Here is a 15043-nt window from a genome sequence, read left to right on the forward strand (position 1 = left end):
CGCTTATTTGACGTAATTTGGAACCAGTTTCTAGAGAGAGATACACAAACTCCTCCCCACCTCGACCCAGCCACCGCTCTCTTCAGCATGTGTCAGGATTAATCCATCGCCCCCGCCTGCCAGCTTCACAACGCAGTGACCTCCTCTCGCGAGATCATGGCTGCCCTGCCCGCTGTCAAAGGGGAAACTGTCAATCATTGTGACGTCACGGTTCGTTGTCGGGGGAGGGCCACCCCGCCTCTTCCACCCCCCTCCCTCCCTGATCAAGGTGAGGGAGACCGATCATGGATGGAGGAGGGCGATTCGCTGAGGCAGCAACTATGGGGGGTTGAGGGGACGTGATCCCTTGGAGGACCGGGAGGATAGCAGGGACGCCTCTCGCCACTGGGAATGAAACGTCCACATTGCCCCTCCTCACTCACACTCCTCAAGCGCCTGGGGTCCGAGGCCTGAGCATGGATAGGCAAGATGTTTAGAGCCGTGAATTGGTTTTGAAGTTTCTTACTGTCGCTGGCAGGCGAAGCTTGTGAAGGGGCTGTCTATGTTGTGGGGTGAGATTCCCCTCTCTCCCCCTTTAAATGTCTCTGATCGTTAGAGCATACGAGCTTAGTGATCTTTTGTAAACCTGCAAAATTAACTGCGCAAAACGAAAAGAATGTTCAGCATCAACTTTTTGCATTGGTGCAAGTTGATGGTCTCATTGGAGTTGTGTCCAGCAGTTAGGGGTGGCTGGATCAATTTACCTTACGTGGAACTGGTGGCTTAATGCTTTGTCTTTATTTTGCAGTGCCTACGATTGGTTGAGCGGAAGTAAAGTTAATTCCATTTCCAAAAGTCCACCGTATTTCTTGAGAAGCAGGAGATTCTGATACTGATCGTGTCTTAAATATTAACATACTTCGCAAATGATGTAGCTTATTCAGTAAGTGCATTGGCTGATATCAATAGCAGATGAATATTAAACGAAAATCGAATTTAAACAACTCAGATATTTTCGGTTAGCACTAAACTATGTGAATGTTGAATTCACTTTTCAGTGAAAATCTTAATATGAGCTGTTACTGTACAATAGGGTTTCATGTAATTACAATTTCATAGTAAAGCATGATATTTTAAAATATTTCTATTTACTAAGCAATAGTGAAAATTCCGTGGGGGAAATGCATCAATGTGTGTGTGTGTCAGAATCAGATAAGCTAGGAGGGTGGCAAGTTCACTTGTTCTGTACTGAGTGAGCTAACAGATGCATTCAAAATTTGTTGAGCTCAGTGCTGCAGAGCACACAAAATAGGATGTGGTTATTTATCAATAACTATTCCAGACCAGATTGTTCTTGTCAGAAGCTTGCTGGGTTTGCTTCTTCCAGAGTTATCCTCCACATGATAATTAAAAACATTTGATTAAGCCATAGAAGAGAATATTGTAAGAGGTGACCAGAAATTAGTCAAGCAGTGGAGTTCTTAAGGTGAGAGAGCACACATAAAATGCTGGAAGAACTTAGCAAGCCAGGCAGCATCTATGGAAAAGAGTAAACAGTCAACGTTTTGGGCTGAGACCATTCATCAGGACTTGCAGGGAGTGACAGGGCCAGGGTAGCTTTATCAACACAGGACAGAGTTTAAAAACCTACATTATAACTAGATCGTAAGGTCAGGGATGACAATGAATAGACTTGGTACATGAGGATATTGGCATCAAAGTTTTATAACATAATTTAGTAAGAGCTATAGAAACACATGTCTTGTGCAAGTTCTTAGTTTTGTTTGATCAGCTGACTAAATCAAAAGGTCATCCTTCAAGTATTTCTTTTTATCAGGGTCGCAGTGCTCATGTGAATCACCAAGTATATCGGAGCTTCCATGTCTTTTCTGGTAAGTCAACCCAAAGCTGTTATGTAATTGCAGCCTCCTGTTTGTCTAAGTGGTTGCCATAATAGTTAAATTACTGGAACTAGTAATCAGTAGACCAAGATTTAACTATGTCTGATTAACAAACAATTAATATGCCTGGGGGCAAGTATCTAAAAGTTAATCTTGGGTTTAACATGACATGATACACACAGTAGATACCCAAAGTGTATTTACATCCCGTTGGAGCATGTTTGGAATTCAGTTAACTGAATAACCTGCAACCTTCTTACCTGTCCTGGAACACTCAATTATGCCAAACTGCCATGCAATATGTATTAAGAATAATGACAAAGTCTTAATTTCAGCTACATTAGAGCAATGTGGGAGGCTGAGGACAAGGGTCAGAGTGGAGCAGAGAGTTAATATATCTAGTGACTAGTACCTAAAAGTCTATCTTGGGTATTAGCATGATGTGATGCACACAGTGGATTGTTCTGTTTGGATCCGATCCAGCAACCTGCCTATGGGTCATAGGCACTATTGTGTGTCTTGGGCTGGTGAAGCCTGGTGGCACCCATCCCTCTCTAGGCCAGACCACAGCCGTTGTCCTCCAACTTGGAGACTCGCTCTGTTCTCGAACACGTGGCGGTTGTAGTTCATCAGAGAACTCATTGCCCTGACCAGTGGCTTCATTGATGAGGCCCTTTGCCTGGTGGTGCCGTGTTAACACCACCCCCTCACGTCACTTAGCCCGCCTGCTGAAGTGGTGGGCTACTTGGAGGCAGATGTGCGAGATTTAGGAATGGATGAGGACCAGTGATGTCCATCCACCCTCCTAGGTAGAGTGCAGCTGCCAGACATCAAAGAAACGACATTACCTCTATCCAGAGCCCCTAACACCTCCAGTCTGTGTGGATACCCAATCTGTATTTGATCTCTGCAGTGGAGGCAGTTACGTGAACACTGGTTACCATTACATTAGGAGACCAAACCTGGATCAATGAAGTGTGGAGCGGTGTGTAAAAGGGTAACAATAAACTTATGAAAATAACTTGTCAATACATGTGATTAAAACTGGAAGCAGCTTTCAGTAGACAGAGCTAAGGATCAATACAATGTTTTACTGTCCTCTATCCATCTGTGGACAATCAAGTAAATGGAGTAGGAGACACCATGCATCTCCCCCTGCATGATAGTGAGCAAAGCATAGTTTTTGTTCAATCTTTTGTGGACATTGTTGACAAGTAACTATTTATTGTCCTCAACCTGAGTACCTTTGAGAAGGTGCTGTTGAGACAGTTTCAGTCCTTCTGTTGCACAGTTCTGAAGTGAAGGCTGTTCTAGAATTTAGCAAGGTGAAGGAGCAGTCATATATTTCCAATGTATATTGCAGGTGATGGTGCTCCAGGGTCCTTGCAGTCTTTGTCCTTGGGGTGTCAGTGTAGCCAGAGTAAATAACTGCAGTGAAATTTATATGGTACAGGCAGCTCAATGGTGGCAAATGGAATGAATGGTGAATGGGTTACCAAACAAACAGGTTGTCCTGATCAGGATGGTGCTGAGCTGCTTGTGAGCTGTTGAAGCTCACCCATCTGGGATGATAAATACTCCTTATTTGTGCCTAGGAGATTGTGGAAAGGCTTTGCAATTTTGTTATTCATGCAGGTCAGCCACAGGATTTGTGCTGATCATGGCTATTTGGCAATGGCATCACCGTTGAATGTCATAGGTAGTTGGTCTCACTCTGTGTTTGGGATGTTTATTATCTGACACAAATGTGAATGCTATTTCTACTTAAAACCCTTTGAATGTTGACCAGATCTTGCTACATGCAGGTATGGTCTACTTCAGACATGATAGAAGATCATAAAGGAAGTGGCTGAAAATAGTTGAGTTTAGAGCTTTGCTCTCACAAATTCCTACAGTGATGTCCTGGGCTGGGCTGAGCTGATGGAACTGCAACAATCTCCATCCCACGAAGTGCAGTTACCAGATTTACCAAGGTAATTTATGCTTGTGAACAAAGGTCATCTTGGTGACGAGAGTCACTCTTACCTCACCTCTGGAATGGACTCTTTGGTCCATGTTTGGACCAATGCTGTAGTGAGGTCTGGGTCTTAGTGGTATTAACAAAAGAGAAATTGGGAATTAGTGAGGGAGTTATTGATGAGAATGTACATGATTGCACTGTCAATAATCCTTTCCAGCACTTTGATGTTTACGAGTAGACTCATTGGGAAATGAGTAGCCACGTGCCTTTTGTGAACAGGATACCGTTATCACTTTGGCTGGAGGCACGGTGGGATTTGGAGTGCAGGTCTTCATTATAATAGTCTGGATATTGTCTGGACTTTGTTCTCAGCTGTTTCTTGTTATGTGGAATTGAATGAAGACTGACTTCTGTGATCCTGTTGGGATGGGGGGGGAGGGGGGAATGTGAAGAGATAAATAGAAGACTGAAGTATTTGCATTCATTTTTAGACCAAGGACATTTTACCTTTGCTTTATTTTGAAGTCCTTGACACTGCTGAAGCCAGTCATGAACTAGTGTGATTTGCTCTACAGTAGACTGGTTACAGCAAGAGCTGTGGTGCAAGCTGTCCATTTATCTAAACTGTTCAACAGAAGTACAACATTTACAGCTATCTAAGTATATGCTTACTCTGTAGCAAATTTTCTATTTAAAAACCTGGACAAATCAAATTTAGCCAATTCCTAACAACCATCAGTTAATCTTTCATTACCAGAAAAATAACAAGAAGTTTTGTTGACTGTATTGTCAAATGGTATTTCCTCTCTGATAATCTTCACATAGCTCACTTTTGGTTCTGCCAAGACCACTTCATTCTGGATCTCACTTACAGCCTTCCTTCAAATGCGGACAAGAGAACTGAGTTACAAAGGTCAGGAAAGAGAGACTGTCCATGACGTTTGAGGCAATTTTGACCAATGTGGCAGCAAGCAGCCATTATAATCTGAAGTCAGTAGAATCAAGGAGTAAGTTTTTGTTGCCTAGGTCAAACATAGCACAAAGAGTGTTAAGATGTCATCTCATACCAGAGTATTATGGCAGGAATTTCTCAGGTCAGTGTGAAGGTTAGAAGTGGTGATAGTCATTTCCATCACAACCTTGCAGAAGATGAACAATGTAGCAAGAACTGCACAGCTTTCAAGTTTGGACTGAAATGTGGCAAATAACACTCATTCTCTATTTCTGTGTCGTTGACTACCTCTGACAAGGAGATTAAGAAAACTATCTAAGCCTGGCATTCAGCAGCAATGTTATTGCTGACTTCCCCGCCATTGTACATTGTTAGTGACCAGAAACAGAACTGGACCGGTAACGTGAGTAGTTTGCTTGTGTCATGGAGCAAGGATCATGTAGCAAGGATCTCACTTCCTGACCCCTTTGCCATTTCACCATTAATTGAATTGAATTGACTTTATCTCTTACTACCTTCACATACATGAGTAAAACTTTTTAAGTTACATCTCTGTCTAAATGTGCAATGTGCAGTCAATGTAACATAGAATTACACTCAAATCAGCTTGAGTTAATCAGTCTGATGGCCTGGTGGAAGAAGCTGTCCTGGAGACTGTTGGCCCTAGCTTTTATGCTGCAGTACAGTTTCCCGGATGGTAGCAGTTGGAATAGATTGAGGTTGGGGTGACTTGGGCCCCCAATGATCCTTTGGGCCCTTTTTTCACAACAGTCTTTGTGAATATCCTGGATCATGGGAAGTTCACAACTACAGATGTGCTGGACTGTCCGCTCCAGTCTCTGCAGAGTCCAGCAATTAAGGAAGGTACAGTTCCCATACCAGTCAGGATACTCTCAATTGTGCCCCTGTAGAAAGTTCTTAGGACTTGGGGTCCCATACCAAACTTCCTCAACTGTCTGAGGTGAAAGAGGTGCTGTTGTGCCTTTTTCACCACACAGCTGGTTTGTACAGACCACGTGAGGTCCTCGGTGATGTGGAAATATGCGGAGAATTTTTTTTTTTTAAATTGATTAATGTAAGCAGTGTGTTCACTATGGAGTCAGTAGGCTAAAGGGACTGTTTATGTGTGTATTTTCTCTCTAATTCCTAATCGCAGTACTTGGTTACTTTTATGGAATTGCTAATTTTTGGTGCAGTTTATAGTAATTGATGTATCCAGCCCCAGTTTAACTTTCATTATCTATGTCCCTGAATCTACATAGACTGTTCACACGTCATTTTTGCATGTACTTGACTGTCGCTGACCACAGATCTGGGTTTATAAGCACCAGTTTCTCCACTTAATCCCCACCACCTTTTCTCCATTGCATTAATCATTTCACGGTGTGTCTGTCCTTTTCAGGAACAGAGCATGAACACCATGTGTGAGTGTGCACACTGGCTCTGCTTAAAACATCCACTGTAGGTCTAATGTAGCAAATCAATGCTTTCAACAAATTGCAACTTGGGTGTCAATCATGTGCAGATTTAGATTTAACGATTTGATTTGTCTAAATCATTAATGTATATTTTGAAAAGCATATTTCCAACCCTTTGTAGAACGCAGTCACCCACATTTTACCACTGAAAGTTAGCCAGCCTTCAATCCCACTTGTAGCTTTCAGTGCTGAAGTCAGCTAATATCTTGGATATTAGGAAAACACCTCCTGGCCTTGCCTCTCCGTACGCTCATCTGAGGTTTAATTACATTAAGCTTGCATTCTCCATTTTCATACAATCTCTTTGATCCCCTAACATTAGGCAAGAATTGTCATAGCATTTAGACAGGGAATATTGAGATGCAAAACAACTTTCTATCTCCAGGGCACAAGACTACTCAGCCTCTTCCCCACCCCCCACAGGTCTCATTGCTTATAAAGCGCCAGTAGTGTTACAGGGTTTACTTTTTAACCTGTGTCATAAATGCACTTTATGCGAAACGTCAATTTTCTGGAATATATTTTATTATTTGTTAATTGATTTATGGTGATATTACTTTGTGTTGTATGTTAGTTATACGGTGCATTGTAAAAGTATTTAGCCCCCAATCTGGGCCTGGAGTGAGTTACTGGGTGTTGTGGTTGAGGTCCCAAATCCTTTGCAGTGCCCTGTTCCTAGAGCAAGATACAATTCACTATTTAGACCATTTACATGCCGGCCCGGATCAGAGGCAAGAGCCAATTTCGCTTGCTCTCCACAATCTTCACTACCCTCTCCCTGGAGCCTTTTGGTGTTCTGCTGTTGGGTAAATTTAAACGCCACCACATGAAAAGATGGTGTTGGTTGGGACTAGAGCCGATTTTGCTTGTTCTCTGACGCTGAGGCTATGAAGACTGCCCCGGCAGCTGTGCTCCGTGCCCGCTAATATGATGAACTGATAAGTGAGGCTTTGGGCCTAGTCCGGGATTTGGATCTGAGGACTCAATTTTGGTTCGGAATGCTGTTGTTTGCTTCAATTGTTTGCATGATTTTTTTCTCTTGCGCATTGAGTGTTAGCCTTTATTGTTATTTTTATTCTTTTTTTTTCTTTAATTGGGTTATTTCGGGTTTCTTTGTGGCTACCTGAGCAAGAAAATCTCAAGATTGTATAATTTATACATCCTTTGATAATAAATGAATCTTGAATCTTATTTGGGAATCACATGCTTTTTTTTTTCACGGTAGAGCCCAAGAAAACATGGAAAATTGTAAAACATGAAAAAACTAAAAATTCAAAAACTGAAATGTCAGCAGTTCGAAAGTATTCATCATCGTTTGCTCAGTATTTAGTTGAACCACCTCTGCCAGCTATTACAGCCGGTATTCTTAGATAAGTCTCTATTAACTTTGCACAGTGTGATGGAGCAAGGTTTTCCCATTCCTCCTTGCAAAATTGGTCAAGCTGTGCCAGATTAGTTGGGGAGCAGCAGTGGACAGCAATCATGAGGTCTTGCCAAGGATGTTTGGTTGATCAGGACTCTAACTGGACCACTCAAGGACATCAATTTTCTTTGTTTGAGTCCACTCCATGGTTGCTCTCCCAGTATGCTTTTGTGTCGAAAGTGAGACAGTAAACCATAAAAATAGTTGTGGGGGGCTGAATCTTTTTCAAGGCAATCAACTAGAACTTGAACTTGATTTTTTTTCTCTTAATCTCTCTTAAGGACTGTTCCTGCATTTCACAGACAGAAATAGAACCAATTGATGCTGAGAACCAGGTAGATGGTAAAGACCGTCATTGTCCGGTGAGTTATAATTTAAATGTGATGTTAGTGGATAAGGTTAACATGTACCAGTGATAGTAGTGAGAAGGATTAGTCTTCACATTTGACAATTTGGCATGCTGTTCTTTTTTTTTGTAAAGTAATCATGACTTCTGAGCGCCTGCTAAATATGTTTGTGTTACACACAACTGAGCTGAGGAGTGCTAGATGAGCAAAATAATTTCAGTGTGCACAACAGTTCTACCAGTTTGGAATGGATCCATACTTAATTTGTGTGGATCAAAAGAGTGAATATATTATGAGGGAGATAAACTTGGGCAGAAGCTTTCCCTCCAAGACTGATTATGCTTTATAAGCAACATTGTGTCATTTATTGATACTGCAGAAAAATTACAAGATAGACTATTCATTGTTTGAATTATAATGCAAAGTTTCACTTAGTTCTGATGGTAACGTTGGATGGCAAAGATGTCGCTATATTGGGAAAATCATGAACTTGCATTCTTTATTTGAAATTTGTCTATGCACTTGACTTAAAAATATTTCTTTAAGTAGAATCTTTGCAGTGAATATAGTTCAAAAGTCACATTGCAGACAGTTTATAACATTGCTGTTAACTTTGCAAAATTGTAGGTGGGTATGTCAGTTGTTGGAATTGGTTGCAAATTCTCAGTCGCAAGTTGTCAGAATTGTATCTTACAACTAGTAGGTGGCATGTAGGTTTCTGCTTCTCAAATTGGTTTTGTGTTGGATATCTACTTGAAGGGAAATCTGTTGAAATTATTTGAGGAAATAATAAGCAGGATAGACAAGGGAGAATTGGTGGATGTTGTGTACATGGATTTTCAGAAGGCCTTTGACAAGGTGCCGCATATGAAGTTGCTTAACAAGATAAGAGCCCATGGTATTACAGGAAAGATACTAGCAGGAATAGAGGGAGAGGTAGCGTTGAGGAAGCAGGAGGTTTCAGAAGGACAGGCAGATTAGGAGACTGGGAATAGAAGTGTATGGTCATGCACTTTGGTAGAAGAAATAAAAGTGTAGACTGTTTTCTAAGCAGGGAGAAAATTCAAAAATCAGAAGTGCGAAGAGACCTGAGAGTTCTCATGCAGGATTCCCTAATGGTTAACTTGCAGGTTGAGTTGGTGGCAAGGAAGGCAAATGCACTGTTTCAAAGGTGCATTTAATGTCAGAGAAATATATACAATATACATCCTGAAATTCTTTTTCTAGACAAACATCCACAAAAAATGAATGACAGTTAAAACGTTAGAACCCAAAAGCCCCCCCCCCCAGCTCCCCCTTCCCACACACAAACAACAGGAGGGCAACAACCCCACCCCCACCTCCGAAAAGCAAAGAGCAACAGCACCTTCCACTAAGCACTCAAGTGTGCAGCAAGCATCAATAAAGACACAGACTTGCACTAACCCAGAAACTATTCATTCACCTGGTAATTTGTCATACTGTCTCCCATTTCATTCGTGTCCCTCTCTGTCTCCCCCAATAAGGGAAAATGAGGTGTCCCTGTTTCACAGCAAGAGAGAGACATAACAAACAACTCGCTGATTTACGATTTTAGAAGTCTGTTGCGTCGCTTTTTCTGAGCTCTGCGCCCAAAGAGTTGGCACCAGAAAGGTGCAGCACTCCAGATATACAACCCCCATCAGCTAACCCGCTGCTCCCGATGTTCCGTGTTCTCCCGTGAGGCTTCAGTAAGGAGCACCGGCCTAGAATCAGCACGTCTCCAGAGCCACGAAAGTTAAGAGCCCTGAAGGCGCGCTCACCTTCCAGGCCGCGTCCTTGGGATATCAGTAGTGAGGCCCTGAGAGCGGGTTTCATTCCTGCAAAGAACTGAAATCAGAGTGTAACTCCAGATCAGGGTCTTCAGAAGAACCTTGAAAGGGAAAAAAGAGATATCAAAGACAGAAATGTTAGCATTCATTTCAAGAGGACTAGAATGTTAATGCAAGGATGTAATGCTGAGACTTTATAAGGCACTGGTGAGGCCTCACTTGGAGTATTGTGGGCAGTTTTGGGCCACTTATCTAAGAAAGGATGTGCTAACATTGGAGAGGGTTCAGAGAAAGTTCACAAGAATGATTCCAGGAATGGAAGAGTTATCATATGAGGAGTACAGTCGGCCCTCCTTATCCACGGATTCCATATGCGTGGATTCAACCAACCATGGATCGGGAAAACCCGGAAGTTCTCTCTCCAGCACTCGTTGCTTGAGCATGTACAGACTATTTTTTCTTGTCATTATTCCCTAAACAGTACAGTATAACAACTATTTACATAGCATTTACATTGTATTAGGTATTATAAGTAATCTAGAAATGAGTTAAAAGTACAGGCAGTGCCCGGGTTATGAATGAGTTCCATTCCTGAGTCTGTCTTTAAGTCAGATTTGAAGTCGGAACAGGTACATCCAGTATTATTTAGTGTCAGTTAGTCAAAAGTTTTTCTTAGTAGATAGTATATATTTTACCTTTCTCTGCATATAAAACACTTAAGAAACATACGTATTTCAATAATTAAACCACTGTGTTGCTTAGTAATAACTGTAGCTTTCATCGGGGCAGGGCCTTTCACATTCTCCATTAAAATTGTTCCGATCGTTGACCGACTGTAGCCTAACGCTTTTCCAGTGGCCGATGGCATTTCACCTCTTTCCGATCGCTTTATTACTTCCACCTTACTTTCAATCGCGATCATGATTATTTTTGTGAACAGAAACACTGCGGATTCAGAGCTGCGCCACCAGGTCCTGACGTCCACCGCATGGAGACATGTTAAATAAAGTCCGGGGTTCTACTGGGTCCTAAAGACCACTTCACTGATACATGTTAAATAAGGGAGTTGAGCATCCGTGAATTTTGGTATCCCCGGGGGGTCCTGGAACCAATCTCCCGCGGATAAGGAGGGCCGACTGTTGGTTTGGCCTGTACTTGCTGAAATTTAAAATAAAATGTGGGGATATCTAATTGAAACTTATCGAATGTTGAAAGGCCTAGATCGAGTGGTTGTGGAGAGGATGTTTCCTATATTGGGGGAGTCTAGGACCTGAGGGCACAGCCTCAGAATAGAGGGATGTTCATTTAGAATGGAGATTTGGAGGATTTTCTTTAGCCAGAGCGTGGTGAATCTGGAATTTGTTGCTACAGGTGGCTATGGGGGCCAGGTATCTGGGTGTATTAAAGTTGGAGGGTGTTGGGTTCTTGCTCAGTAAGGGCATGAAAGGTAACAGGGAGAAGGCAGGAGAATGGGGTTGAGAGAGAAATGGATCAGCCATGTTGAAATGGCGGAGCAGAGTCAATGGGCTGAATGGGCTAATTCTGCTCCTCTGTCTTATGGTCTTACTGGTTATTGAGTGAAAGATTCACTCCTTCAACTTCAATGCCTTAAACAAAAAATACAGGTGCTTTACAGATTTTGATAAATGCAGTGATCTTTATGCAAATAAACTGTCTGAAGGTTAAGTATCAGGTCTTTTTTTTAACTTGATTAGCTCTGCACTGTTCCTGCAATCTGCCTGGCAACGGTGCTTATTTCTAATGTTTAGCTATTTGATCCATACTAAAAAAAATCACTATTTTAGATGCTATCATTTTTCTACTTGAACTGAACGGATGCTCACCTGTTATTATGTTTCCTTTTTCCCTACACAGAAAAATGGATTTTACTCATGTTCCCAGAGATCCCAGCAAGAAGATAAGATGGTATACACAACCAGTGCCAGTCACTATGAGCTTTTATGTGAACTAGGTAAAAACACTTACTAAATTAGAGTTATTTGATAATGGCCTCATAAAACATTAAGAACATAAGAAATAGGAGCAGGAGTTGGCCATCTGGCCCGTTGAGCCTGCTCTGCCATTCAATAAGAACACGTCTGATCTGGCCATGGACTCATCTCCACCTACCTACCTTTTCCCTATAACCCTCAATTTCTCTACTATGCAAAAATCTATCCAACCTTGTCTTAAATATATTTACTGAGGTAGCCTCCACTGCTTCAGTGGGCAGAGAATTCCACAGATTCACCACCCTTTGGGAAAAGCATTTCCTCATCTCCGTCCTAAATCTACTCCCCTGAATCTTGAGGCTATGTCCCCTGGTTCTAGCCTCACCTATCGGTGGAAACAACTTTCATGTCTCTGTCTTATCTATCCCTTTCATAATTTTATATGTTTCTATAAGATCTCTTCCATTCTTTTGAATTCTAGTGAGTGCAGTCCCAGGCGACTCAGTCTCTCCTTGTAGTCTAATCCCCTCATCTCTGCAATCAACCTGGTGAACCTCCTCTGCACTGCCTCCAAAGCCAGTATATCCTTCTTCAAGTAAGGAGACCAGAACCGCACACAGTACTCCAGGTGCGGCCTCACCACTACCCTATCCATTTGCAGCATAATGTCCGTGCTCTTAAATTCAATCCCTCTAACAAATGTCCTGTTGAATACTGAAATAAAGCAACAGGTTGCTCAACTCAGCAGCTGGTTTTTATTCTGAAGACATTAATCTAATCCTATTCTTGTTTGCTGGCTGATTGTTTTCAGTATTTCTCAACTACTTAAATAATTTCATTTTAGAATTATGATACTTTTTAGAAAATACATTGCAAATCCACATACGCAAAATATTTACACCTGTTTTCAAATACTAGAAAGGTTTTACTTTGATTTCAAATACCAACTGTCCTCTTGAAGTTGTGGAGTTAATTTCTGGGGTTTACAGTGGCCTTCGCACCTTCTATTGTTAGTGTTTTCAGCTGACAGATAACAGAGTATTGACAACATTGCTATCAAACTTTGAGTAATAGACAGGGTGGGTAGGTAGCCTTTTTCCCAGAGGAGATATATTATGTCTAGGGTGTAGATTTAAGGTGATATGGGGCAAGTTTAATGGAGATTTGTGGGGTGATTTTTATTTTACTCAAAGGGTGGTAGGTTCCCGGAACACAGTGCAGAGGGAGGTGGTAAAAACAGACACTGGCAGCTTGTAGGAAACATTCAGACAGACAGACAAATGGGTAGAAAGTAAAAAGATATAAAACATGATGGGTTAGTTAGATTGGTAACGTAGCACATAAAGTGGGCTGAAGGGCCTGTTCCTTTCCTGTACAGTTCTTTTTATGTTTTGTGTTCTAGTCTGTTCACAACAGATACACTAATGTTCATAGTTTGTAATGGATTTCTATTAAATTTGTGAAGAATGCCTGGTTTTCTTCTTGGTTGAAGATTTCTGAAGTCAAGAAGAGCTTCAGTTCAGTCTTCCTTTCCAGTTAAAATTATTCTTCAGCTCATTTATGTTTACATAACACCTTTCATGTTCTCTGGAGTGTTAGTATATTGTTGTGGGATCTTGCATACAAGGGGATAGCTTAAGTCTTAATGTCACTCAAAAGCAACTCATCTGCTGAAACAGTCCAGTACTAGTTTGTCAGGCAGGTATGTCTAAGAGATTTTAATCTGGTTAGGACATGAGTTCATAATAGTGACTGCTCTCATGGTATTATCTGTGAGTGTTCCAGTAACTTGCATTTATATATTTGACCATACTTACTTTGCAATTGACAGAAATCCATTAGAACTTGAAATATTTCACAATTATAAGTTTTAAACTAACTTAAGAGACTCCTTTATTTCCTACATTCTTATTGTTCTTTTCATTTAACTGAGCTATTTTCCCATTGGCTTTAATAAGACAGTGATTGCTAGAAATTCAATAATTGGCTTGATATTTATTTATTTTGTATGTTAGGAAAGAGTTTTAGTAATTTAACCACAGTGAACCTGGCCAAGCACATCCCATCTGGAAACATGGTGGTTGTCAAACGCACAAATATGGACACCTGTTCTGAAGAAAACCTGTCCTCTTTGCAGGTCAGTATAGTAAATACGTAATAAGCAGAATCTTTTTTAGATGTGTACAATTTTAATTGAGCTAGTAGTTTTTAAATATTGTCAAAATGCTATAGGGATAGCTTGACACTTTTTCAAATAGTTTTGCTGTCTCTCCATCAAAGCAGTGATCCCTTGAATCTTATCATGTATCAATTTACTTGTGAACATTCACATTAGATGCTGTTAATTTACTTGACCCTGACGTGCATCACAGCTGCAGTGTGCAGTCATCTACACATGTATGTCAAACACTGGGATATGCATTATGCAGACTATGAAATTACATGGTGCACAAATATTTCATGGTCAGTGAAATACTTCTTAAGAAAAATGTATAGTTACTTTCTTGTGCTGAGCTGGGCGTCCTTGAGCCCAGTTCCAATGACAGTAATGTAATTGTGACCAGATTATGTGTAAATGTTGCATGAAGAATAAATATCACTTACCAACTCTTGCTAAGTGCCATTTGATTGGAAAGTTGGCATCTGACACCACAGAGTACTGTCTGAGCTTTTGACTATAAATCTTGATTTTCTTTACTTATGCCTCAAAAGTAGCACTTGGGGAGCATGCCTTATGAGAATAGGTTGAGTGAACTCGGCCTTTCCTCCTTGGAGCGATGGAGGATGATAGGTGACCTGACAGAGGTGTATAAGATAATGAGAGGCATCGATCGTGTGGATAGTCAGGCTTTTTCCCAGGGCTGAAATGGCTAGCATGAGAGGGCATAGTTTTAAGGTGCTTGGAAGTAGGTACAGAGGAGATGTCAGGGGTAAGTTTTTTACACAGAGAGTGGTGAGTGTGTGGAATGGGCTGCCAGCAGCGGCGGTGGAGGTGGAAACAATAGGGTCTTTTAAGAGACTCCTGGATAGGTACGTGGAGCTTAAACAAATAGAGGGCTATGGGTAAGTCTAGGTAGTTCTAAGGTAGTGACATGTTCGGCACAGCTTTGTGGGCTGAAGGGCCTGTAATATGCTGTAGGTTTTCTATGTTTCATTAATTTGCTGTTTGGAGGAAGAACTGTTGCCTACAGAGGGATGGTTGAATGTAGGAGGCAGCTATATGACAATCCATCTTGACAGTAATTTAAAAAATGCTGTCTT

At 41.3% G+C, this 15043-nt stretch overlaps 1 protein-coding gene across 3 annotated transcripts in view; it reads left to right on the forward strand.

Moving 5' to 3' along the window:
- The first annotated feature begins 203 nt into the window (after positions 1-203).
- stradb (STE20 related adaptor beta) overlaps positions 204-15043 on the forward strand; it is a 33059-nt gene continuing 18219 nt past the window's right edge. The window contains exons 1-6 of one of the 3 annotated variants that reach the window (XM_073046588.1): positions 204-268; positions 788-922; positions 1817-1871; positions 7975-8055; positions 11706-11802; positions 13798-13919. In XM_073046588.1, the coding sequence (XP_072902689.1) occupies positions 1860-1871; positions 7975-8055; positions 11706-11802; positions 13798-13919 (312 nt within the window). In that variant the 5' untranslated portion in view covers positions 204-268; positions 788-922; positions 1817-1859. Of the gene's footprint in view, positions 552-787; positions 923-1816; positions 1872-7974; positions 8056-11705; positions 11803-13797; positions 13920-15043 lie in introns of all 3 variants that reach the window. The other 2 variants (XM_073046586.1, XM_073046587.1) reach the window with 2 other exon arrangements.

This window comes from Hemitrygon akajei, chromosome 5, assembly GCF_048418815.1.
Source record: "Hemitrygon akajei chromosome 5, sHemAka1.3, whole genome shotgun sequence".
Lineage (NCBI taxonomy): Eukaryota > Metazoa > Chordata > Chondrichthyes > Myliobatiformes > Dasyatidae > Hemitrygon > Hemitrygon akajei.